General features: G+C 49.1%; 1 protein-coding gene across 7 annotated transcripts in view; it reads left to right on the top strand.

Moving 5' to 3' along the window:
- Positions 1-27,086, top strand: part of CLEC16A (C-type lectin domain containing 16A) — a 217,403-nt gene that overhangs the window by 43,060 nt on the left and 147,257 nt on the right. For 6 of the 7 annotated variants that reach the window (XR_009005333.1, XR_009005332.1, XM_007188393.3 and 3 more), the window contains exons 10-11: positions 11,088-11,319; positions 26,018-26,147. Coding sequence is in view for 4 of the 7 variants with exons in the window: in XM_007188393.3 (XP_007188455.1) it covers positions 11,088-11,319; positions 26,018-26,147 (362 nt within the window). In the remaining 3 variants the exon portion in view is untranslated. The remainder of the gene's footprint in view (positions 1-11,087; positions 11,320-26,017; positions 26,148-27,086) is intronic. The other variant, XR_009005334.1, reaches the window with a different exon arrangement.

Here is a 27,086-nt window from a genome sequence, read left to right as displayed (position 1 = left end):
TTGGGTCTTGCCACTGCACGCTGCCACTGCACGCTGGCTTTCCAAACCAGGCTTGAATCAGACGGCAGCAGAGCCCCCCGAGGATTGAATGCATCGGGCAGGATAGCCCTCTGCGGCCAGGGTTAGAGTTCCCCCATATCTTTCGGTGCCCCTGACCTTACCTGTGACCCCCGGGGTAACCAATGCTGGTTCCAGAGCACACATGTTCTTCTTCCTGAAAGTCGTAATCGGCTTCTGGGAGGGGGTTGATCGGGAACACCAAAGGGAAAAAATAGACTTGTATAAATCAAGGGCCTTAGCTGGCACAGTTGCAAGCATTCCCACAAAGAACTAGAACTTGTGTGTACTCTCCCGTTTTGCAGGGCCGTTGTGGTCTAGCCCATCATCCCTCAATGGGGTTATAGCTCCCAGGCGTCCCCGCTGCCTGCAGAGTCCTGTGTGTGGCAGCCTTGGCTCGCAGGCCATGGGGGTTTGTCAGAATCAGAGAGAATCCAGGGTGCAGCACATTCCACATAGGAACCGTCGCCTCTCCCTTCCTCCTGTGCGGAAGCGGGGGACTGCACAGCTGATGGAAGCCCTGCGGCGTGGAGGCTCACAGAGGCGTGGCCTGTAGCCAGGGCCACCGGTGACTGACCTGCGGGGCTGCGGGGCTGCGGGGCTGGTCCTGGTCCAGGGAGCAGAGGAGGGCCAGGGATTCTCGGGCTGGCCACAGCCTGGAGGAGCTGACAGGGCCAAACACAGTGGGTAATGCGGGGGTGGGCACGCAGAAGGTTCTGTGACTCAGGCCTGAGCTGGCTTTTCTGTCTGCCCCGCAGCATGACACAGAACGGACTGGGGCAGCCACGAAGCTGGAGACCGCTCAGAGGGGGCTCGGAGGGGCGAGGCAGTGTCACGCCCGCCCGGCTGAATGGAGACCTCCCCTAGTCTGCATTGAGTCATTGGTGGCTTCTTCCAGGTCTCGCCTGAAATCAGAAAAATCGAGGGTGGGGACAGGAAAAGGAGGCACCCACCACTTCTGCTGTCTGTGCCCTGGGGCTTTGTGAGTTTTTATCAGAGGCCAGGCCCCTTTGGGCATTTGAGTTTTTTAACTAGACTTTGAGTTCCTTGAAGCTGGGTCAGCGTTATTTGTTCATCTGTTCAATACATAATTACTGGGTGTGTACCAGGCAGTGTTCTAGGACTAGAGAGACACCATAAACAAAACAAAGACCCCCTGACTTCCGGGAGCATCTCTCGTAGTGGGAAGAGAGACAGGAACCATAAAACTATTAATGAACAGCAGAGCATGTTCTGATGTGAGACGTGCTCTGGAAGAGCAGCTATAGTGAAGCAGAGGAGGGAGGGGGGCTGTGCTAGGAGGCTTGGGAGGGGTGCACTTCTCCATAGGGTGGCCTCACGGGGAAGGTGACATTAGAGCGTAGATTTTAACGAAGTGAGGGAGCAAGTCATGTAGAAATCTGGGGGGAAGAGCATTTGGGCCAGAAAGAACAGCCAGTGCAGAGGCCCTGAGGCAGGAGTGTGCCTGGTGTGTCAGGACCAGCAAAGAGCAGCGTGGTGAGGCAGAGTGTGGTGGGGGATGAGGCGGGGGGGGGGGGAATGAGAGTCCGAAGCAGGTGGCGCCTTTCAAGCCATCGGAGGACTCAGGAGTTTACGCTGGGGGAAGTGGGAACATCCTAACCTCAGGGTCCACAGTGTTTGGCATGCAAGACAACTTCAGTTGTCTTGAAATAATGAATCTCAACAGGGATGGCAAGCACCATATCTCTAAGGAGCAAGAAAATCCCGTCCTGGTCAGGGCCAAAGTCCTCCACCCAGGAAACTGGGTTTTGCCCAGGGGGTTGGGGGTGTGCTTCACCCGACAGGAGGCTGGGGGGCCGCACATGGGTAAGAATAGGGCCACTCCGGTCACTCACTGCCCAACCTAGGACAAGTCAGCGTGGCGGGTGGGTGTAACTCTCATCCTGGAGGACGGATAGTGTGGTTGCCCCCGTGAGTTCTGAGTCCTGGCTGGCCTGAGATTGACTGCCCGCTGACCACTTGCTGCGATGCTCATAACCTCAGGGGACCCCCCCCTGGGAACCTCTAGCCAGGTACGGGGGCAGATTCTTGAAAGCTTCATGAGCAAAGAAAAAAAAAAAAACCTGAAAGGGCTTTATTCGGGCCATCGGTATTGTTCTGGGTGAAACTTGGACTGTGGATGGTCCGTCCCTAGTAGGAGCAGCGCCCCTCTGTCAGGCACTGACCGCGCGCCAGGCTGGTTGGCGTGCTTGCTCCCCTTCCTCCCCCACCTCCCGCCACGGTATTTTGGGACCACCCACCCATTCCAGGCTGGCGCGGTGCTGCCCTCAGGGGCTGCAGGACAAGCAAGATGGACAGACGAGGTCCCTGTCCTGACATCCTGGTGGGGAAACAGACGGTAAACAAGCATGTCAACACAGATTTAAGGTTTGCGTCTGGGAAGACATGGAAAACAGCTTTGGGAGATGACAGTGAGGGAGGTGAGGTGCCACTGGATTTGAGGACGAAGGATGAGGAGCTCACCTTGATGAGGGTGGGGTGGTGGTGAGGGTTGGGCTGGGCAAGGCACGGAAGATGGTGGGCCAGGGACCTTGATGGTTATGAACTGGCTGTCTGGGATCGGAAGAGGGGCCAGAAGGCAGGCAAGGTACTGGGCCAGCGCGGGAGGGGACGTTTTCACTTTACAGACGAGGAGCACACTCATTCACCTCCTTACCGTCTCATTTTCGGCCCCTAATAACCCACGGGGTGAGGCAGTGTCATCATCACATTCTCTGCATGCGGAAGCCAGCGCTAACTTAACAGGGGTTAAGGGGTCCTTCTGTCGTCCCCCAGTTGTGCGGGACTGCACGCGTCCAGCCCCAAGTCCCCAGGCTGCTTCTACTTCGTGCTCTTCTGCCACCATCCCCATTGATGGTCTCCAGGTTAGCGTGAGATGTGGGGTTCTGGACTGAACATTTCAGGTCACTGAGAGTCACCACTATTTCATAGTTCATTATGTTTTTTTAGAGGACAAGATGTTAAATACTCCTCCTAAAGAAATACCAACTAAGTGCTTGGTTTGTCACTGTTTAATCAGAGTACAAGATATTTTATTTTGCCTGAGCGTTGAACATGTCTCTTCAATCATAAATATCTTGGGATTAATTCATCCTACAAGCATTCATTAGTTCTTGATGGAGTGCCAGATGCAGCATCAGAGGGACAGACTAGGCAATGCTAGACGTTGAGAGGAACAGAGAAGATGACCAGAGATGGGGAAGGACAGGGGATGAGGCTGGTCTCCTACAGACCCAGCAGCGCCCCGAGGCTGCTTTCTGAGAAGTCCCAGCACCATCTTGACGTGACCTGCGGGTCCCCACAGACTCTGAGCACCAGCCGTGTGCAGCGCAAGGCGTCTGAGCTCCAAGAGGGCTCCGATTCCAGATAAATGCACACTGCTTTGGGTTATGCCTTGGCCGCCACAACACTCCCTGATAATTGGCCGATCGTGGGGAAGAAAGCCACGCTCCTCTTGTTAATGGAAGTGGCCTGTTACCTCTTCATGTTTCCCCCGCCATGGGTTTTATTTTCGCCATTAAGCTCAGCTGTGTTGCCCAGTCGCCTCGCTGACGTGGCTGTAGTTGTGCATTCTGGACACGTGTGTGGGCTTTGGCTCAGCAGCCCCATGTCACTCAGGGTTTGGCATGTAGCACACGCACCCATACATCACCCAGGAGTTTATTCCGTCTGATGTTTGCTTGCTGATCACCTCGTTCTGGAATGAGCATAGGCTCGCTTGGCAGCAATTAGCGGCCCTGCTTCCCTGCAAAGCCAGTTGCCAAGCTTGTGCTGCAGTGCCATTGGTTACAGTTGGCGTAAACCTGGGTCACCGTGACCCCTGTGACATTTGGAGCTCTGTGCATGTGAGACAAAAATGGGAAATAATTACACACTGTGCTCGTCCATAATGCCTGTCAGGTCAGAGGGCCACCCAGTGAGTGATGTGATGTGTGGACTGTCCCCAAGCAGGGCTACCTGCTCCTCCGGGCAGTGTGACCCGGGTATGGCAGGGCCTTTACATCCACCCTTCAGGGGACTGGGCTCACGTGGGGAGGCTCGGCAGGTGCTTGTGGGAGGGAGTGAACGCTTGAGTGGGGCAGCAGAATGGTTGAGCACGTGGGGAGCGCTGAAGCTACACTTCCCGGGTTCAAACCACTGCCTCTCATGAGCAGTGACCTAGGGCAAGTCCCTCGCCCTTGGCAGCTCCCTCCCGCTTCTGTTGTTTGCAGGGTAAAGTGAGTCAATATATGTCAAGTGCCCAGAGCAGCGCTGGGCACATTGCACATGCTCACTGGGTATTAGCCATGGTTGTTATAATTACCTGAAAAAAATGACAAGAAAGCGCGTTACTACCTCTGGGCACCTCACAGGAGCCCTGCGGGGAAGTGCCAATGTGAGGCCCATTTGATACACATGGAAACCGAGGCCCGTAGAGGAGAAAGCAGCAAGCAGGGTGCGTGGGACAGCGAGCCGGACTCCGACTGCTCCAGCGCCCCGTGGATCCCACCCTGCCTGTGTGCCGTACACCCCGCAGGCCCAGAGGCTGGAGGTCAGGGAGGGGGGCCGGGGCCCAGGAGCACTTTGGGGACGTGAGTCTAACCCACTCACAAACCAGAAAGCCAGCGAATGGTAAGTTGCTAGTTTGATTGGTTTTTATAAGTTAGCCCCCCTCCCCTGCCGTCTCTTCCAGCCTCGTGATCTATTTGCTGGGGCGGGGGTGGGAGGGCAATATTCGAAGGTGAATAAATATTTCTAGAGTGCCCCTTTGTGGCAGGCGTCATGCCAGCAGTTTTGCGTTCAGCATCTTACTTCAGCCCCATGGCAGCGTGTGTGATGGAGCTGCTATTGTCCCTGTTTTTCAGATGGGGGAACTGAGGCTCATTTGGTCAGGTTCGCTGCTCGCTTGGCCAGCAAGCAGGTCTGAGATCTGGGCTCAGGTCTGCCCTTACGCTGCACATGTTTTTGTTAGCATCATGACCTGCCTCCTTCCTTAGGGGAAAACCTGTCTCCTAGTTCTCAAGTCCCTTAGCAGAGCTGTTTGAGCAAAAGGATTCTAGTTGCTTCCTCAGAAGGTGAGCAGGCTAGGCCTGGAAAAGCCTGGAAGGTGAGCTCTCTTAGCTTGACCATTGTGGCAGCTCCCACAAATCCAGACAGAAGTTCGGGCCATGTCACCTGTCCTTTCCCTTACCTGCCCCTTCCAGCCACCAGTCTCTTTCTCCCTCCTTTTCTTCTCAGTCAGGATTCTGCCCTGCGTGGCCTGCCTCTTGTCCCCATGCTGCCTTCGCCCCTCCCCTCTGCAGCATTGAGTGGCACCAGGAAACCCACTCAGCAGGTTGTATGTGCCAAGGCAGGGGCCACAGACGTCTTTTCCCAGGCCGTGAGCATCACGAACTCCTTCTTGAACAGCTGGCTGGAGAGACCACCCGACTGGCTCAGCACCACCCCCTGCTGCTACCTGGGAGCTGGCCAAGCACACTGTGTCCCAGGGCACCACCGTTGTCACCACGTGTACCAGCTCCAGGTGGTCCTGGCCTTGACAGAAATAAAGGTGACTGTCCAGAGCTCTGAGCTGGCCTTCTAACCATTCTCCTCTCCTCCCGTGTATTCCGGTGACCTGCTAACACTCAGGACTCAGACCAGTCATTTCCTTTGCCACAAAGGCTTCCGAAGCTCCCCCACCCACCCGCCCCTGTCCTGGCACAGTTCCCCACTCCTTGCTGTGTGCCCGCAGTGTCCTCTGTCTGCTGGTGTCCGTGTGGGACGCACAGCAGTGCATGGCGGCTGCTGGCTGGACTGTGAGCTCCTAGCCCAGTGCCTGGTGTTCAGTCGGGGCTCAGCCCCTGGCAGCTGCCGCGAAGCCAGCTTCTCGAGTTGTCTGATTTGCTCCTGGCTTATATTTAGGGCATAATGACGATCTGAATTTATTGGAAATCCTCTAGCAAACATTTTTTAAAATCGAGGGGTAACATGAGTAAAGTGCATAAAAGTGCAGTACTCTTCGCTGCACTGCTTGATGGCTTTGTACCTATGATTACGTTAATGTGTGCAGGCGTCCCCCACTTTTCAAAAGTTTGCTTGAGGCTGCTTCTCTGTTACCAAAGACCATTTTGCAAAAGACTGAAAGAAATCTAAAGAGGATTTTCACTTTTACGAAAAAAGGTGAAAGTGTTGGTTTTGCAGCAGCTGTTACAGAGGCAGTGCGCACGCCAAGCAGCAGAGAGCGGCCTCACCAAGCTTCTTCCCGGGAACCGCACTCAGCACCTCAGCGTCAAGCCCCGTAGCTTTGTGCTGTGTCTGTGAGCATCTGTGCTTTATCACCATTTATTTTGCATATCTGTTAGCAAGATGTGTCCTAAGGCGATTGCTCCTTGCTTTGCACTGTCCTGGCTTACAGAAGGTTTCATGGGAATGCTCTACTTTCAGATTGCGGGGGAAGCTTGTAATTCAGGTCAAGATAGTAAACATCTCTGGCATCCCATGCAGCTCCTTCTCAGTCTGTAACCAGCACCCCACCCCCCTCCCCCCAGAGGTGCCGTTTTTAAAGTTTTTTTTTTAAATTGTGGTGAAATACCTATAACAAGTAATGTTTACAATGGATTAACCATTTTTAAGTATACAATTCAGTGGCATTAGGTACATTCTTTAAAGGTATTCTTTACATTTTAATGGCACTGGTAATACTTTCTTGGGGTAAAACAACTGAATGATACAGAAGTGACTAGAGTAGAAAGTGAAAGTTCCCCCAACCTCAGTATCTTTCTCAAAAGGAACCACTGTTTTCAGTTTGTGTATCCTTCCAGACCTTGCTCTGTGTACTGTCATGCAAATATCTATCAACACATGAAAACATGGTGTATATGTACATGTTTTAACTTTTTTTGGGGGGGGGGTTATTTATTTATTTAATTTATTTATTTATGGCTGTGTTGGGTCTTCGTTTCTGTGCGAGGGCTTTCTCTAGTTGCGGCAAGTGGGGGCCACTCTTCATCGCGGTGCGCAGGCCTCTCATTATCGCGGCCTCTCTTGTTGTGGAGCACAGGCTCCAGACGCGCAGGCTCAGTAACTGTGGCTCACGGGCCTAGTTGCTCCGCGGCATGTGGGATCTTCCCAGACCAGGGCTCGAACCCGTGTCCCCTGCATTGGCAGGCAGATTCTCAACCACTGCGCCACCAGGGAAGCCCCTGTGTACATGTTTTAAGTTGATAGTTTTGTTTTTTAACTGTGAACGGAATCCTCGATTGATTGATTGCAACTTGGTCCGGTCTGCGTCAGGGTCTTTCAAAGGGCTGCACCCAGAACTAGTGGAGGACATTCCGTTTGACGTCTGTGGCATTGGTGATACTGCCTCTCCGTTGCCACTCAGATGCCCGGGCCTTGCATGTTTCCGTCCTTCCTCCTGACCCCTCTCACTGTCCTTGCAGAACCTGTTCTCAGATCCCACAGCCCCTGAAAGGCCTCAGTTATCACTGACCCCTGGGGAGTCACCTTTTCGAGTATTTAACTTTGAAGCAAGGACCAAAGGTCGGAGGCATGAAGGCTGGCGGAAGGCGTTGCTGGCCTTCAGCTGCCTCTGACCCCAGAAGCCAGCCTGAACGTCCCAGCCACAGACCTCAAGGCTCCCCTCCTGCATCCCCCACTCGGGTACCCGGCAGGATCTCTGGAGTCAGCAAGGAGGGCCCCGAGTCTCCACGCCTCCTGCAGCTCAGGCTCCGGGGCCCTGCGAGGTGAGCCCTTGGTGAAACCCGAGCCTGCGGCCTTTGGGAAACCTAGACCTTATTTGCAGAAGGCTTTTCTCTGAGGCATGCGTGGTGTGCTTTCTTTACGAGAAGATAAACCCAAAGGCCTTCTGATTTTTGACTGTGAAGTGAGCTTTCCCATTTCTTCTGGTTGATTCCATTGTGCTGGCTCTTCTACTAAGCGCAACTCCTAAGGTGTTAGGCTCCTTTCTTCATCCCCCCTCCCTTTTCTTCTTGTTCTCTCCGTATTATGATACAGGCCACCATTCAGCAGCCTGTCAAGGCTTGCCCTGCTCCAGGTACCTGGTTTAGTGGGAGAGCACAGCGGGTTGTGAGATGGCCCTTCTCCTGGGGGCTTTTCGTCTGGAACATCTGAGGTTGTCCAGTGTAACACAGAGATTCCTGGGGGGCTAGCAGCCAGAAGACTCTTGATGAGAAGCAGCAGAAATGATCAGGAATGCCTGCCCACATCTCCCAGCCACACCGTATCAACTTCTCCATGATAACTATGGGGTCTTGATGTTGTTAGTATTAACAACAATAACAACAAAAGTCAGGCTTTTTAAATATAGAAGAAAAGGGGGGAAAATAAAGTCTATAACTCCAGTGTCCAAATGATCCCTGTTGAATTTTTTTAGAAGTTAACATGCATACATGAATAGAAATTTCAAGTCAAACAGAAAGGTATAGAAATGAAAAACTCTTAAGTGCACTTCTGTGGGTGTGCACACACAGTACCACCTGCCTTCTTTCTTTTCCCAAACATGAAATGCTAATATATTCTTATGCAGCTTTCCAGGAAAAGTTGTGTTTATACCATCATAAAGCTTTACCCAGAAGGGACTCTGCTTTGTTTCCTGTTCTTGCTTTTTTATCCTGAGGCTGTTTCCGCATCAGCATTATCTAGATATAAAAAGTCCTCAGTCTTTTTAACATCTACGTGGATTCCCACTCTATGGACAGACCATAATTACCTAATCACTCCCTTGTTGATGGGCATTTAGGTTATTTCCAGGTATTTACTGTGTAGGTTGCATTTTAAAGGTTTGAAATGTCCCTGGTAAGCATCCTTCCCCCCTCCCTCCCCAACACCTGATCATGGAGAAAAGCAGACCCCTTGGAAAGTTTTTTAATTCATTTTCACGGTTGACTTTTTTTTTTTTTTTTTTTTTAGTATAGTCAGGGAAAGGAAGGTAACTGTTGTTTTGCTTAGTGCATTGCCAGGCTCTGAAGGAACTTTCTATCCCTGATTTCCTTTAGTTCTAGGAAGCCAGAATTGCCCCATGTTTTAGACAAGTAGCCAGAAGCTCGGAGAGGCCCCGCCGCTCATGTAGGGTTCAGCTGGGGTTCACACCGCTCTGACCAGCCCTGGAACTCGTGCACTGCTCCGCTTCCCTTAGTGCTGCCGGTTGTTCTGTACATCGAAGTCTATACAGAGCTCAGGGAGAGGTTTCTACATCTATCCATGTGAATTTCTGCTCTCAGCTTCTAACTGAGTGGTGTTTTGCTCTGCGTTTGGTCTCAGTTTTCTGTTTCTGAAAAGCTTTGAGTATGGTATGCTCTAAAATTCACTGGGGAGTAAGTGGTGATCAGAGGAAACAGTCACTTCATCTTGGGGCCCTAACTTAGCGGGTTTGGGTCCTTTAGGAGAGGATGAGGGGGGCATCCGGGGCTGCGTTCAATCGCACAGCGTCCTAAGTGGGCTCTGATTGATGCTGTCTGTCAAGTGGTGCGCGCCCGGAACGCTCCCGTCTCTGGGCTCTTGGTCATTGGCATCTGTAATGCACTATCAGGGTTTCTTGGACAGTAGAATCATGTCTCAATGTATCTGTCATTTTTGTGGATGAATAATCCAAAGTAGGTAAATAAAAATTAATGTCTGGATTTAGATGCTAATTTAACTTTCAATTAGGTTTTGTTTTGAGTGTTATTGAAATTAATCTGTGTTCTTGGAGCACATTCCACTTATTGGCAAGTGGCCCCCAGAACACAATTGGTGGTTGTTTGGGGTAAATTCATAAGATAGATAGACCATATCAAGATAATGGCAAAGTTTACTTTAAAACTTTTCTGTTTTTCAATGACAGAATGATGTCTGAATATCATCCAGACCCTGGAGAAAAACACTTCAATCAGAATCCTGCCCCAAACAAATCAGGGACAATTTTTTTTTTTTTTTTTTTTGTGGTCTTTGCTACTTTCTAGACCTGGTTCATTTGCATGTAAATACTTTTTAAAGAGCACTAAACATGGAACTGAGTTTGAGCTCCTGGTGAAGCACTATTATTTTAGAAAGAGCTTGGGCTTTGGGATTGGGCAAGCTTCAATTCAAATTCTGACTCTGCAGCTCAGTAGCTGTGTGACATTGGGCAAGTCACTAAACCCTTCTGAGCCTCATTTCTCATCTGTAAAATGGGACTGATAATCCCTACGTCTCATGGTTGCTATAAGGACTGAGATACAGCCATGTTTTCCACAATACAGGATATGAACCATGGTGACACACAGGTCTTTTTCATTTCTCTTAGAAGCCTTCCGACTTTTCAGGGGAAAACGTCTTCCTTGGGGGCAAGCTTCCTCTGGGGACGAGCTTTAACTTATCACTCATACTTGCCAGACTCCCCTTCTAAAGAGAGCCAGCATTTGGTTACATCCAATACACCTTGCTTTTTCTTTTCTATTTTTTATTGTTATATTAGCAAGGTACACTGGTGTTCCCTTTCTGTTGTGATATACAGTTCCTTTTAAAATAAATATATTTAAGTTAGAAGTTAATAGTGTGCTGTGGTTAAGACATAAATTGTGCAGATGGTAAGTGGTTTTGAATCCCAGCTTTGCCACCTCCTGGCTGTGTGGCCTTGGGTGGTCACGTAACATCTCTGAACCTCAGTTTTGTCATCTGAGCATAACATGGGCATAACAACAGTACTATTTTGTGGGGTTTTTGTAAACTTTAAGTGAGATAATATAGTCAGAGCCCTTAGAACAGCATCGGGCACATAGAAAGTACCATAAAAGTATTGAAAGTGTGTTTCTGACCTTTGGGAAGCAGGGAGCTGGTGTGGGTTAAGTGCAGAGTGACTTAGGACTGTGGGCAATAAATGGTAGCTGGTGCTATGGTTTAGATTATTTAATAGTGATGATGTTAATAATAGTCATAATAATCAACGAGGAGGTAGAATTTGTTGTATTGAAAGGAATTTCTTGGGGCAGAAACTCTCGGGAAGCTTGATAGGAGCCAGTGAGATTGCAACGTTCAAATCCGTCTGTTACCTTGGTTCGACTTTCCAGGCCAAGCCCAGCATTCGGTGCTTCATTAAACCCACCGAGACGCTAGAGCGGTCCCTTGAGATGAACAAGCACAAGGGCAAGAGGCGGGTGCAAAAGAGACCCAACTACAAAAACGTTGGGGAGGAAGAAGATGAGGAGAAAGGGCCCGCCGAGGATGCCCAAGAAGACGCCGAGAAGGCTAAAGGTACAGAGGGTGGTTCAAAAGGCACCAAGACGAGTGGGGAGAGTGAAGGTGAGTGCGCCCATGAACGCCGACCTGACAGCCAGGCTGTCCTCTGTGTCTGGTCCCCCTTGTGTGTCAGTGGGTGCAGCTGTCATTCCAGGCACTGGTGTACCTCATTCTACACAGCCAGCCACTGGGAAGCAGCTGTGGGCAGATCTGGTTCAAGGCCTGCCCTCGTCGGATGGGTGGCCTGGAGCAAGGCCCTTTCCTTTTAGCCCCGTGCCTCCATTTCCCCATCTGTCAAAAGAGGCTAACAAATAGTATTTACTTTGTTATTAAGAGAATTAAACAGGTTAATACATGTAACATGCTCAGAGCAGTGCCTGGCACATGTCATAAGTATCTCCTGCTACTGTTTCTACTGTTATTATTGTCATCTTTATCATTACTGCTGTTCTTATTACTCCCGATAACCCGGGATTATGATTTTTGACAGAAGTCATTATTTCTAGTGCACTGCAGGAAGAAAAATGGCCCATGTTTAATGAAATTAGGTGCTTTTAATAAGATTATGGTTTTTTGGCATCAAATGATCAAATATAATCCCCTAGATTCTTACATTAAGATTTTTTTTCAAGCCCTCATCTGCTTAGAGTGAGGTACACTTGTGTTTGGTGCCTATGTGCTCAATAAACAGAATCGTTTTGTGCTCTTTTCTGCCCTTGTCAGGAATGATTCTGGTTTATTTTTCACCTCCCTCTCGTTTAGATGCTAACACCTCCTCCATCTGGAGAGCGTTGTCTGCTCTGGGATGAAGCAAGCTTGAACTGTCCAGCTGCTTGTGTCATGGGCCGGGCTCACAGCCACACAGATGGGGTCTCTGGCCATGGCCCCGGGCACTCAGGGTGGAGGAGGTGATGGGATCAAGTGGGGTAGGGGCTCTGCTCACCAGAGGGGAGCTCCCACCACACCTCTTGGGACAGACACGGGCTCTCCTCAGCTCCCAGCTGTGTTCTGCTGGGGGTGTGGGGAGCACTTCCTGCGAGCCATCCTCCTGGGTCCTGGGCTAGCAGCGGCTGCTCTGCAGCCAGCTCCCCAGCCCGTCAGCCCGGACTGTGGGCATCCCGGGCCTCTGAAGCTGGAAAACAGCAGCTCAGTAAATCAGTGACTGAGAACGCGTTTGTTTTGGGGAGTTTGCTGCAACTGGGCAGCCAAACCCCACCCCATCCCCACCCTGCTGGCCCCATTCTGATTTTCTTGGCAGTTCTCAGCGAATGCCACGATCACATTTCGATAAGTATAACCAGAGTGTCTCCCCAGTGCCACCAGCCCTCTTTTTAAGGCTGAGGTCTCTAGTACGCTTTTATTTCTGTTCAAAGTGTGCATTAAGCATCTTGGTTTAGGAATTCCTTTTTGGCTTGGGAAACCTTTGCCAACAAATGTCACTTTGGTGGGGAGGTGAGGGGCAGACACAAGGTAAGCCATACGTGTTTGCTTATTTGGATCGTTTTGACTTTTTTTCTAACTTGGGAGAAAATTGTCTGCTTGAACCCCTAGGTTTAGCTGTCCTGTAGCCATACGGGGGGGAAAATGGATGACTTCACCCCATTTTGCACCCTGTGTTCTCGTCAATTTTGTTTTGGAAAGATGCTACCTCTTTTGTTCCAGTCCTTTTAAGGGCTGCTGTCTAACCACGCCGGGGCCGTGACTAACCGTGGTGTGGACAAGGGCAGGCTTGGCCTCAAACACACAATCAAATGACTCAGCCAGGCGGCCCAGTCCTGGCGCACAGGGGCTTCAGAGGTTCAGCAAGGCTGCCGTCCCAGCTCCCAGGTTGGGGTCGGGGGAAGGACTCCCTGCAGGCTGGGCCCACCTGCCCTGTGCAGGGGGCATGGGGAGAAATGTTCCCCAGCCTCCAAAACCCTGTTTTCTGGGCGGTTACTCAGCCAGGTTGCGCCAGGCAGGGCCCAGGAATTTCCCCAGAGGCTTTACTTGGGCGGCTGGTGCAGACTTCAGAGCCCGGTGGAGCGAGGCTCTCCACGACCCCTCTGCTTTGTAGTGCCCTCCTGCTTTCTCGAATGCATATTTGTCTTCCCACCCAGCTCACTGTAAATTAAATACAACTTTCACAGGCCTGTCCAGCAAAGAGACACCTAACTGGGCAGCAGCAGCTGTATTCTGGGGCTTTTTGAATTGTTTATTTGATCTCTTAGTTATTCTCCTGTTTGAAGGTGTTCTCTCCCTAGACTGTATCTATGTTTGGGTAAAATCACACAGCTGTTAATTGCTGTGACTTGGAAGGGTGTCAGGCACATTTTCTCACTCAGTTTCAAGCCAGAGGACAGTGTAGATGGGGGAGGTGCCTAGGAGATGGGAGATGTGACCTACGGTCCTATCTCACCAGCTAGACCTATTGTGTGCCTTGGATGGTCTCCTCAAGCTCTGGACCTCATTTTCCCGATCTGGAAATTGTGACTGTAGGAAATGTAATGACTTTTTTTTTTTTTTTAATGAGGCTATGTTAGGATTCTTGTAGTTGCAAGATTTAGATATTCAACTCAGACTAGCTCAAGCAAAAAAGGCAATTACTGTTCATGGGACTGGGAGGCCTGGGCGGGGCTGGACCGGGGGCACAGACGACCATTGGCAGTGTGAGGCTCGCATCCTGCCAGCCTGCCACCGAGTGGAAAGGGCGCTGCTCCTTCCCATGGGCTGCAGCTGAAGTCTGGGAGCCGATGCTCGTTGCTGCTGACGGGCCTGGCTTGCCCACCCTGTAGAGGGATGTTCTGTGCTGACTGGCCAGGCCCTGTGTGTCTACCCTAAGGTGACTGCCTCAGAAAGAAATGAGGTGCGTTTATCAGAAGAAGGGGGCGTGGGTGCCAGGCCAGCAGAGACAGCCGGTGTTCCCTTAGAAAGCCACACTATTTCTGTGTACTCCACCATTTTCCTCAGGCCGTCTTCCCCCTTCCTGTATTTTTTTTTTTTTCTTTTCCATTCCCTTCCTGTGTTGAGGTGGACATGTGGCTATTTTCTCCTCCAAGTTATTTCTTCTCTAGCGTGCTTTCTTGCATTGTCCCTGGATCTAGGGGCTTGTTGACTCTTTGAGTAAAGAGATGCTGGTGCCAGTTCCCCCTTTCATACCCTGACATTTTCACCCATTTCAGTGGTGAAGTCTTTACTTAAAAAGGTGGCGTAAAGCACAGGCGTCAAAAGACATGTGGTCACAAGTCACAATTCTGCCATGACCTGATTTGTGTGTGGCATTGACTTGTTTTTTTTCTACAAAGGCAGCACCCAGAATTCACACCTCCTCCACATTTAAGCCCTGACAAGGAAGTTGTGTGAAATGAATATGCACCCCTGGACCCTCCACTCTCACCCCCAATTTGCAAAGAAATGCGCTCTGCCTCAGGTCCCAAGTGATGGGCAACTCATTCTGAAACCAAAAGAAATCACAGGGCCCCCTCACTTTTCAGAAGTTGAGTGCTGAAAGGAAGACCAGGGTGCCCTGGTCCCTCTGGCCAGAGGCGAGTCCACCCAGATGCACTTCCACGTCAGTCTCCTCTTCAGTCTGGAAGGACCGTCATCTCTTTTTGGATTCAGTTAGAGCAGTAACTTAATAAATGGACCTGGGACAAGAGAATGAATCGTTTGAACTTCTTGTTTGAAAAATAGCGTTTGGCGTATGGAAAAATAGGTTTTTTGCTTATGGAAAAAGTGTAGGCATCAGTTTCACAGCCTGACCTTCAAAGCTTACTCCTTTCTTGAATCCCCACGTGGGCGTGGAGGGAAGAGAATGGCACTGACTTTGAACCTGCCAAGTCAGCTGGGCGTTGGGGGTGCCTAGGAGTTTGGATCCCCAGCTTGGCTTTTTTTTTTTTCTTTTCTTTGAAGTTTCTACTGAAATGAAATGGAACCTGGCCTCATTTCTGCAAAGCCAGAGCCAACCCCAGGCCCGGCAGTTTTCTGATTGGGACGAGGCAGGGACTAGCTATCAGGAGGTCGGGGCTGTGAGCCCAGACGCCTGTGGCTCAGCCCCCGAGCAGCTGTGTGACCCTGGGCAAGTCATCACCCTTTCTGTGCTTCGTTACCGATACGGGGGCTACACGATGCCCAGCCCTCAGGTTGTCAGCAGTGAGAACGTCGGTGCCTCAGCATTTAGCATGTGACACCTGAGCACTGAATAGGAGCCCTGGCAAGATGAAGAGCAGAGGAAGGGGCCTGGAAGGGGGACTTGAGCTTGGCTGGGGGGACTCTGTGCTTGGTCACCCCGGCGAGTTTCTGTGGGGCCTGTTTCTCTGTTCATTTCTGTAACGAATAGCGAGGTGGCTGAGTTGTGGTGGGGCATGGGCCACTGGGGTAGAGAGGTGTGGGAGCACCAGCTTTTCCAATGGGCTTAGCTAGTATAAGGAGAAGGATTGGAGGTCACTTTAGACAAATCCTCTGAAAAGCAACTTCCCAGAAGAAACATTCTGCATTCAATCTCGTGCTGTCCAGTAAACGATAATAAAAGCAAAGGAAGGGGTACCCCAGACACTCAGCACATACACACCCTGTCATTGCCGGGCTCTGTTGGCCTCTTACAATTCTGCTCCAAAGCCAGCCAGTAGCATGCGGTCCTTCCCATATTTCCTAGGTAACCAGCAAGGGCAGCTTTCTCCTCTTTCCCTTAACCTTCTTTTGAAGGCTTTCTTATCATCCCCTTCCCCTCTTTTTATTGTCTGTCCTCGCCGTGATTGCTGGAATGTTGACCACAGAGGACAACTGAGAAAATCCTTGAACTTGGCAAGTCAAAGACTGTTGGGAGGTCATGCCTGTCATTTCCCTGAAAAGCACTTCATTTACCAAATACTAATCAGATTAGAATGCCCATCATCCTGGGAAGTTGATGAATTACGGTTGTTATTTAAAAAAATCAAGTGTGTCAGAGTACTGGGGAAGTTCACGGGTTGGGCCAGAGTTGTCATATCAAGGGACGGAGGTTGACGTCCTTGGGTCCTGAGAGTCCTCAGGCCTCTCCTGCACATTCGCATCGTGTTGCAACCATCACCACCTTCCAGCCCCAGAATGCTTCATTATCCCAAACTGTAACTGTACCCACAAAACATCTCCCCATTTTCCCTCCCTCCTGCCCTGGCAGCCACTACTCTGCTTCCTGGCTCTATGAATTTGACTAGTCCGGGTGCCTCATATAAGTGGAATCAATACAGTATTTGTCTTTTTATGACTGGCTTATTTCACTGAGCATCATTCCACAAGATTCATCCATGTTGTAACATGTGGCAGGATTTTCTTCCTTTTTAAATCTGAACGATATTTCATTTTTTGGATATACTACATTTTGCTTATCCTTCCATCCATTGGTGGACACCTGGGTTGCTTCCACCTTTTGGCTACTGTGAATAATGCTGCTGTGAATATGGATGTGCAGATCCTCTTTCGCTTTTGGAGGTTTTTGTGGACACAGTAGAGGCCAAGGAGGGCCCGGGCAGGGCCTGCTGAAGCCAGAGGAGCTGGACATTTGAGTTCTTGCTCCCAGCCTGGCAGCTTCACAGGCATGTCCCTCCACTCCCAGAGGCTCAAAACTCAGTGGTGTGAGGGGTCCCCCCACCAGCAGGCTCAGGTGCTGGAGCCTTCACGATCATGGGCCACGGTGCCTGGCACAGGAGCGGATATTGCACAGATGCTCGTTTACGCAACACAGCTGACGGGCAGAGCTGGAAGAGGCACCTACAGCAGCCAGGGGCAGAGCCCACCTCCTGATCCCTCTGCGCCTCAGTTTCCCTTCCATAAGCTGCAGAGATTCCGCTAGATCAGCATTGCCCCTACTGTGGACATGGAGATGGCTTTGGGTGGGACAGAAAGGGCCTTGAAGACCATAGTGTGAGGATTTTTGCCGAGGGCTCAGCTTCAGGGGAGCCTCGTGGTGGGTGTATGTGTCTGACACCCCCTCACTTTCCCTCATCTCCCCTTTCCATGCGCACAACAGTCCTCAGCACTGTTTTGTTTATTCATCGTGTGTATATTTTCACAGTTGCTTTCTGTTTATACTGGTTTTATGCTGATTGTAGCAATTGCTAAAAATATTTTATTTGAAAATAATTTCAAATTTATAAAAGGTGAAAAAAAGCAAAAATAGTATAAAGAACACCTGTTTACATCTGGAGGCACATGATGCCCTTCTGTCTGTCCTTCATAGGTGATGTTAATTTTGGCCACCTGGTTAAGGTATGGCCTAGTTTCTGCACTGTATCGTTACTTTCCCTTTTCTTAGCAACTAATTAGCAATCCATGGGGAAACACTTGGAGATAATGCAGATATCCTGTGCCTCATTAAAATTCCCCCTTAGAACCCTCCTGCACTGTTGGCGGGGATGTATTGGGTTGGCCAAAAATTTCATTTGGTTTTTTCCATAAGATGGCTCCAGTAGTGCTTAGTTGTCTTTAACTTCATTTGAAACAATTTTGTTAGATTGTATTGTGATAGCTGTCATATCAGTGTCCATTTAAAAAAAAAAACTTATCAAAATTGGTGAATTTTTATGTAGACATTTTAATATTGAAGATGGAAGAAAAAAAGCAACATTTTCGGCATATTATGCTTTATTATTTCAAGAAAGGTAAAAACACAACTGAAACGCAAAAAAAGATTTGTGCAGTGTATGGAGAAGGTGCTGTGACTGATCGAACATATCAAAAGTGGTTTGTGAAGTTTAGTGCTGGAGATTTCTTGCTGGACGATGCTCCACGGTTGGGTAGACCAGTTGAAGTTGACAGAGATCAAATCGAGACATTAATTGAGAACAATCAACATTATACCACACGGGAGATAGTCAACCTACTCAAAATACCCAAATCAAGCGTTGAAAATCATCTGCACCAGCTTGGTTATGTTAATCGCTTTTGTGTTTGGGTTCCACGTAAGTCAAGCGGAAAAAAACCTTCTTGACCGTATTTCCTCATGCGATTCTCTACTTAAACATAAGGAAAGCGTTCCATTTTTAAAGCAAATTGTGACAGGCAATGAAAAGTGGATGCTGTACAATAATGTGGAATGGAAGAGACCGTGGGGCAAGCGAAATGAACCACCACCCACCACACCAAAGGCTGGTCTTCATCCAAAGAAGGTGATGTTGTATATATGGTGCGATTGGAAGGGAGTCCTCTATTATGACCTTTTTCCAGAAAACCAAACAATTAATTCCAACAAATACTACTCCCATTTAGACCAACTGAAAGCAGCACAAAAGCATCGAGAATTAGTCAGCAGAAAACGCATCATCTTCCATCAGGATAATGTAAGACTGCATGTTTCTTCGATGACCAGGCAAAAACTGTTATATCTTGGCTGGTAAGTTCCAATTCATCTGCAATATTCACCAGACATTGCACCTTCGGATTTCCGTTTATTTCGGTCTTTACGAAATTCTCTTCATGGAAAAATTTTCAATTCCCTGGAGACTGTAAAAGGCACCTGGAACAGTTCTTTGCTCAAAAAGATAAAAAGTTTTGGGAAGATGGAATTATGAAGCTGCCTGAAAAATGGCAGAAGGTAGGGGAACAAAATGGTAAATATGTTGTTCAATAAAGTTCTTGGTGAAAATGAAAAATATGTCTTTTATTTTTACTTTAAAAACTGAAGGAGCCTTTTGGCCAACCCAATAAACTGGGTGCAGCCACTATGGAAAACAGTATGGATATTCCTTTAAAAACTAAAAATAGTTTTACCATATGAACCAGCAATCCCACTCCTGGGCATATATCCAGAAAGAACAAAAATTCTAATTGGAAATATACATACCCCAATGTTCATAGCAGCACTATTTACAATACCCAAGACATGGAAGCAACCTAAGTGTTCATTAGCAGATGAATGGATAAAGATGTGGTGTATATGTACAATGGAATATTACTCAGCCATAAAAAAGAATGAAATAATGCCACTTGCAGCAACACGGATGGACCTAGAGATTATCATACTAAGTGAAGTAAGTCAGACAGAGAAAGACAAATATCATATATCCCTTATACATGGAATCTAAAAAAATGCAAATGAACTTATTTACAAAACAGACTTACAGACATAGAAAACAAACTTATGGTTACAAAAGGGGAAGTGGTGGGGAGGGATAAATTAAGAGTATGGGATTAACAGATATACACAACTTTATATAAAATAGATTAACAATAGGGACCTACTGTATAGCATGGGGAACTATATTCAATATCTTGTAATAACCTATAATGAAAAAGAATCTGAAAAAGAATATATATATGTTCAAGAATATATATATGTATGCGTACTTTGCTGTACACCTGAAACTAACACAATATTGTAAGTCAACCATACTTCAGTTAAAAAAAAACTCCCCTTTAGATATGGCATTCATTGATGATTCTTGCTGACCCAGTCTTTACCAGGATGGTGGTAGAATGTTGGTTTTCCAGTGTCAGCACTCGGTATTCCATTGTAAGCAAGATTCCTTCCTTCTTCCCATTCATTTATTTATTTATCTATCTCTTCTTGGCACAGACTCATGGATTCCAGTTTTTTAGTGGTTTATATTTCATTACTGTGTTTAGTTAATTTGATACTCAAATCATCCCAGATTTGGCCCTTGAGAACCCTTTCAAGCTGGCTCCTATGTCTTTGTGATCTGCCCCCATCATTTTTTTTCAATCAGTCCTGACACTTTCTGTCATAACAAGGTATTCCAGGTTCATTTCCCACCTACTGTGCTCTTCCTCGGGGTTACTTTCTCTGAAAAACCCTGGTTCCTTTCAGTGGGCGATGGTGTTAGAGGCCAAGATCTGGGCACCAGATGTGCTCATGACTACATGGGGTGTCTTGCTTTTTGGCCCTTTCAATGCACAGGGCTAGGAAATATATACATGTATGTATACAAAATACACATTACCGATTCCTCCAATTCCAGTCAATTCCCAGAGGGTTCTTTCTTGCCTTCCCCTACTCCAGATTTGTATGTCTCTTCTTTTACAGCGAGAGCCCTGGCTCCCAGTGACATCAAAACATTTACGATTTGCTCAATCCTATAATACATCTTTTAAAAGTTCCAGAACTGCTTATTGTTTGATAAATAAAGAGTTCAGGGTTGTTTGCAGTTTCCCGCTCCCCACCACCACCAAATACTTCATGTATCGCCCGTCCACAAATTGACGGTGTAGAGTCAAGTATTGTGTCATGAACTACTTGGATCTGTCTGCCTTTCCTTTCTTTTCCCCCTTCAGGATAGGTATGGTATTCATTTGAAATATATTTTGGTCTTTTTTGTTGTTGTTTGTTTGTTTTAGTTTAGGGTTCTCCCTTCCCATTCGTATTGATTTAATTTTTTTAAAAAATAATTTGGAATGTTAACAAACTCAAAACTTTTGCGAAAGGGTTTGTACAAAGAAGTGTCCTTCCTCCCACATTCTTTCCATCCTGTTCCCCTCCCTCTTGTAGATAGCTAACTTATTGTTCTCTGGAATATCCTTCCTGCGTTTCTTTGTGTAAAAAGCTGCAGAGGTAGGTATGCTTCCTTATTTTCCCTTCTTTCTTACACGCAGGGTATAGCCCACGCTGTATGCTCTTTGGTACCTGGCTCTCTTCACTTGGCACTATCTCCGGAAATCACTCCGTATCAGTTCACCAGCGATCTTCCTCATTCCTTTCCCAGCTGCACTGTGCGTACCATAGTTGATTCAACCAATCTTTATGCTCAGACATTTAGGTAGTTTCCAGTATTTTGCAATTACAAATAACAGTGCACTGAATACCCTTGTAGGTGTGCATTTTTATATCGTTGGAGGTGTATCTTCCAGATAAATTCCTGCGAGTGGGATTGCTCAATTGAAGGATATAGGAGTGATTTAAAGTTTTCGTTGAAAATGTATTTAAGTAAAAAAAAAAAAAAAAAAAAAAAAAGTGGGAGTTCAAATAAAATGATTAAGTAAATAACAAATAGTACAAGCAACACACAGACATGGCAGAAGTTGTAAAGGCAGGCAAATGACTGAAGTTTGAGCAAAACTGGGCTAGGGTGTTGCTGCAGTCCCTTCAGACTCCAAAACAGAAACCTGGTGGGGTGGGAGCTCATGGTAAAGAACCTAATAACTGAGGTTCAGATGGCGCCCCCTGGGAATTCATCATCAGCACCTGGGTCCTGGCCTCAGGGACCATCAGTGGAAATCTGTGTCCACGTGAGCCCACTGGTCTGCTTTCCCTGGTGGCAGCAGCGTGACGAATGCACCTTGGGAGGGGAGCTAGGCCTCACTGAGGCGGGCGTAGTGTCAGCAGAGAGATGTGGCAGTGGGGGGCCCAGAAGGCTGTGCAGAACCATGCCGGCCGTCCTGGTGTGGCATAAAGAGGACTGCCCTTTGACCCTCAATCACCAAGACAGGCCAGATGCTCTTCGGCAGCCACTTTTGAAGATGGCTGTAGAATCCATTTTGGAACGGTGAGAATCTGGCGAGACCCTCTCCTCAAAAACCTATTAGCCACTCCTCTCATGCCCACATAGCATTTTGCATACAATTGCAGGGAGCTGGCAGACCTAGGTAAGCATCACTACTTTTAAGAGTTGTTTGGATAAAATTGTTTAGAAGAAGGGGGAAAACCTGCTTGGCTTTGGAAGAAGCGTTGTATATTTCACCTGGAAAACTAAGCGGGGCCGCCCATCCCACAGCTGTGCCGGCTGGAGGAGGGGAGCAGGGGTGCAGCTGTGAGAACCAGGGGGACACAGCCGAGGTTCGGGAACCTCCTTGTGCATGGAGAGTCCCTCGTGGGCCTGGTTCCGCACCGGGACATGACCTAGGAGGTGGGAGGGGGGGCAGGCTTGGCTTCTGCGGCGGCTGCTTTTCTAGCTGTGTTGAGTCATTATACTGCTGGGTTTCTGTTTCTTCAGATTCAGTATCCAGGACCAAACTAGTGGTTTTCAGGCCATTTTGTGGGAAGCTCCAGAATTCCAGACAGGAGCTTCAGGGGCCTCTGTGGAGGCCGTGAGGGAAGCCGCCCACCCACTCTGTACCTGGAGCAGCTCTGCTCTCATCTCTTACCATGGTGGTGCCCTGGGAGATTGTCGTTCAGACTTAATATGCACCTGCTCAACAAAGTTTGGTGAGCACTAGACTGGATTATCTTTAACCTCTCCTCTATTCCAGAATTCTCAGAGTGTCCGGGGAGATTAAAAAGCCAAAAAGGGACAACCATGTCACAGCAGGTGGAGGCACTAGGGCTTGGCCCCGGAACCCTGGGGAGTCCTTGGAGCTGAGTTCCTGCTGTGTCAGCCAGGCAGTCGACGAGGAAGGGGGCCTCGCAGTAGTGTGGGAAGCAGGTCAAAGGTCACAGGGCAGAAGCCGGAGACTGGCACCATCCCCTCCTTTGGTAGGCTGCAGGTGTCTCTGATGGCATGCCCCAGCAGTAAACAAAGATAAGTGCACAGTTGAACACGCACCTCCCCAATAGATACACATTTATTATAAACTGTACACATCTGTGTTAATGTACAAATGTTACGTACATCATAACACAGAGTAGATTTTTAAAGGATGATAATAATTAAAAATAAAAGAGGTACTGCCTAGCGAATCATCTGGCATACCTACCGAAGTGTGTCTGCACCCCACTTTGGAGAAGACGGGGGTAGTTGGGAGACACCTGAAGGAGGCTGGTGGAGGGGAGGATGCGAGGACGGGAGAGAATGGTGCTTCTCAGACAGCAGTCTGCAGCGCCTCCCACCCTTTGCCGTGGCCGCAGGCTGCGTGGACCGCTGTTTACTCCGTAGCTCTTGGTGAATTGATTCACTTGTTTTTTCTTAAATTTAGCTTCATCCTAAGCAGTGACATCCACAAAAGAACAGGTTTTCTGTGCAGCTAGAATTTTCTTCTAACGCACATTAGAATAAATACAAAACTATGCAGGCACATTCCACTTAAAAATCGTGTGTCAGCCCCCACCTGTGTGAGAGGGTCGGCCCTGTGGGAGACTCTCATCTGCGGCGTCTGACTCCAGACCACATTGGGAGGGAAGGGCCTGGTGCGAGTAAGCCCCCTCCCCCGGGTCCAGGCCCACGTGGGCATGTGGGGATGCAGTCCTCAAGCCAGAGGATAGTCGCAAGCACGGTCACGCCTAACAGAGTCCCAGAAAAGTGGCGAGGATGCGACACTCCCCGGTGCAGGCACTGTGCACACACTGATCGCAGGCTGGGTGGGGCGCCCCGCACGCCACAGCTGCCGTGCAACGTTGCCAGCCCTGCCTGCCGCCAAAACCTCCCCCGGTGGCCTGTCATCCATTGCTCCACTCCAGAGATGTGTAATGAGCACTTGCCGTGTGCCAGGCCTTGGACTAGACACTGGAGTTCTGGTGGAGAACAAGACAGATAAGGCAGCTACTCTCGTGAAGCCCACATCCTAGTGGGGGAAGGCAGACAACAAACAAGCAAACCAATAAATAGAAAACAGAAAATCCAGGTGCAGGTTTCCCCCCCGGGATCCAAAAGTAGAGCGGTCCTATGAAACCTTTCGTAGGACAAGATGGCGTAAAGCCAAGACACAATTACCTTAGGACACATCTTGGTAACAGATGCGCAAAATAAATGGAGGTAAAGCACCAATGCTCCCAGACACAGTTCAGAGCTACGGCAGCTTGACGCTGAGGTGCTGAGTGCGGTTCCCGGGAAGGAGCTTGGCGGGGCCGCTCCCGCTGCTTGCGGTGCCTGCTGCCTCTATAACGGTTGCTGCAACACCAACGCTCAGTGCTATTTCTGCTTTTTGCCTATTTTTGTAAAAGGGAAAATCCTTTTTGGGTTTCTTTCGGTTAGAAAAACAGGTACTAATGTAGGTCTTTCGTAAAAGCAAAGTGGCCTAAAGCAAACTTTTCGAAAAGGTGGGGATACCTGTAGTTATACATACTATAAAGTAAAATCAAGATGGGGGGAGGGGACAGATCTATACAGGAGAATTCCCAGTAATTTATGTAGCTGTTCCTCCCTCAAGGAGACAGAACAGAACTCCTTAATTCTTAAGTGTGGGCTGTGCTTAATGACTTGCTTTCAAAGGGTGTGGGATGCAAGGAGGAGGAAAAGTCACTTTCCAGTGGAGAAACTTGACCAACATTCGCTTGGCCAAATGATTCAGATGACCATCCACAGCCATAAGTCATGTCAATAGCCTGTGCCCTTGGTAGGATGTGATGAGAGGGGCACTTCCCCTCTGCGGTCTTCCTCCCAGAAACCCATAACCCCAGTCTAATTATCAGAAAAACGTCAGTCAGAATGCCCCAGATTGAGGGGCATTCTACAAAATGAGGACCAGTCTCCTCAAACTGTAAGGAAGGAAGCTCTGAGAAACCGTCACAGCCAAGAGGAGCCTAAGGAGATATGACAGCTGGGTATAACGTGATATCCAGGATGGGATCCTAGAATAGAAAAAGGATATTAGGGAGAAACTAAGGAAGTCTGAATGAAGTATGGAGTTTAGTTCATGATAACTAAAAGAGGTAAAGGAAAAACCAGTGGAGAGGGTGTCTGAGAAGACGTCTCTGAGGTGGTGACGTTTGAACTGAGCCCCGAATAATGTGATTGAGTCGTGCCTGGGTAGGGAGGACTGGGGTGAGAGCATTCCAGGCAGAGCAAACAGCCCTGTAAAGATCCTGGGGCAGAAACAAACTCACTCCGGTCAAAGACAAGTGGGAAGGAAGCTCAGCACAGCTGGTGGGGCGGGGAGGACCCCAGGGTTAGGTCAGAGGTGGATGGGGGCCAGGCCGTGGCGAGGCCTTGATACCATGGATGGCATTTGGATTCCGTCCTGAGTGTGATAGGAAGGCAGAAGGGGACCTGGGCTAATTTCCACTTAAAATCACTTGGTTCGGTGTGGACCACAAACTAAGGGGGCGAGAAGAGAAGCAGAGGCCACATGGGAGGTTCCTGCACGAGTCCAGGGGAAGACGATGGCAAGGCCATGGCAGAGCCCAGGTCCGCGGCCCGTCATTCCTGAACAGAGATGCAGATTCACATTTCATCATCTGTTTCCCCTCATCATGTCTCCCGAAGATGGGGGGCATTACCAGAACTCTGGGTTCTAAGAACTAAGTATTTGAAGGTCCACACCTGTGCATCAAGGAACTCTGTAACGGGACACCTCACGGCACAACAACCGTCCACCTCTAACTCAGGATGTTTTCCTTTGTTGGTTCAGACCTTTTTCTCAAAATGAAAATGTACACGGTGCTCAAGTCAGGTGCTACAAAAGTTGCCCCTACTTAATTGGGAAAAGTAAAACAAGGTCCCTCCCCCTCTCTGCTTTCTGGAAGTTGTAAGTGGGAAGGGAAAACAAAGGCTTCGGTCATGTCAGAGCCTTTCTACAGTGTAAACAGTTTCAGAATATTTTCAGTGAATTTGGTTATGTTTTATTAACCATGCGTCATTTCTTCCACGCTCCTCAACTCCTCTGGGAAGGAAGCATGCTATCGATACAGTAGAATAAATAACTGTTGAAGAAAAAAATCTTGAAATAAATCATTGCAATCTGTGCTTTCTTGTCAAAATCAGGGCCCCATTTCTCGACGCTGCCAAGATGAAAGGAGAGAGAGGTTCAGGCCTCCGTCTTATTTCCCCCCAGCGTGCATGTTGCAGGGGCTCCACCACCGCCGTCGAGCGTTTGCTGGACGCGTGCGGAGCGGTCTGCCAGGCTCCGTCTTGAGCACGAGAGTGTCTGTAAAGCTCTGTCCGGGGCCATGTGGGCTCATCCTGGTGTCTGTGTTTGCTTCCAGAGATAGAGATGGTAATCATGGAGCGCAGCAAGCTCCCGGAGCTGGCGCCCAGCACCTCGGTGCAGGAGCAGAACACCACGGACGAGGAGAAGAGCGCCGCCACTGGCCTGGACAGCGTCCAGTGGAGCAGGTAGTCGCCGGGGCTGCGGGAGGGCTGCCATCGAGCCAGCCATCGGGGGCTGGGGGTAGGGCACCGCTGCTCGGTCTCTGGGATGTTGTGGAAGGGGGTGCCCTGGCCGGGTGCCCACAGAGGATAAGCCAGGCCTCTTCCCGCCCCCGCCCCCCGCTGATGGCCTCTTCTGCCTCCCGGCCAAGCCGTCCTTCTTCTCCACCAGAGACAACGGCTCCTCTCGAGAGGCCACAGGGACAGAGCTGGCCCTCAAGGCCGTGGTATTCACCCCTTGGAATGAGTGACCGAGGCGTGGCACCACCACCCCAAGCACTTTGGTGCTGGGCCGCGTCCTAACGGGTGTGGCCTGGTACTGGCCGCTCCTGGCCATACTCTGCTGTCCCCAGAAAGGATCCCCTGGGGGAAAGCGTTTGGATTTCATTCATTTGCTGCCGCCACGTGCACCACTGTCCGTAGGGCCTGACCTCGTGACTCAGCCTGCACGATTTAATGCTGGATTTAATGCTGCTGTCCACCTTCAACTTCTTGCCTGATTGTTCATTTCAGTGATGGCTGCCCAAACTATGTCCTCTGAAAGCTTCCAGATGCCCCATTGCCTGCAGCCTTGCTGTAGCACCACCCCTTCCAGAAGGAATTGGGTGGAGGGCTGCTCCTGAAGTTGCAGCAAACTGTTAGGAGGGCTTCTTCAACCTTATCAGATGGCCCTACTGCGCAGATGCCTGCGATAACCTCCTAATCCCATTTTAGTGGTAATAAATGCACAGCAACATGGTTTCTCTGTCAGCCTGCAAGGCATTCACTTCCTGAACTCTCTCGGTGGGGTGGATGAAACACACACACACACACACACACACACACACACACACACACACACACACACACACACACACACACACACACACACACACACACACACACACACACACACACACACACACA

Source organism: Balaenoptera acutorostrata, chromosome 15 (assembly GCF_949987535.1).
Source record: "Balaenoptera acutorostrata chromosome 15, mBalAcu1.1, whole genome shotgun sequence".
Classification (NCBI taxonomy): Eukaryota; Metazoa; Chordata; class Mammalia; order Artiodactyla; family Balaenopteridae; genus Balaenoptera; species Balaenoptera acutorostrata.
Note: the sequence above shows the minus strand (reverse complement) of the source record. Positions and strands in the feature narration are given on the sequence as shown.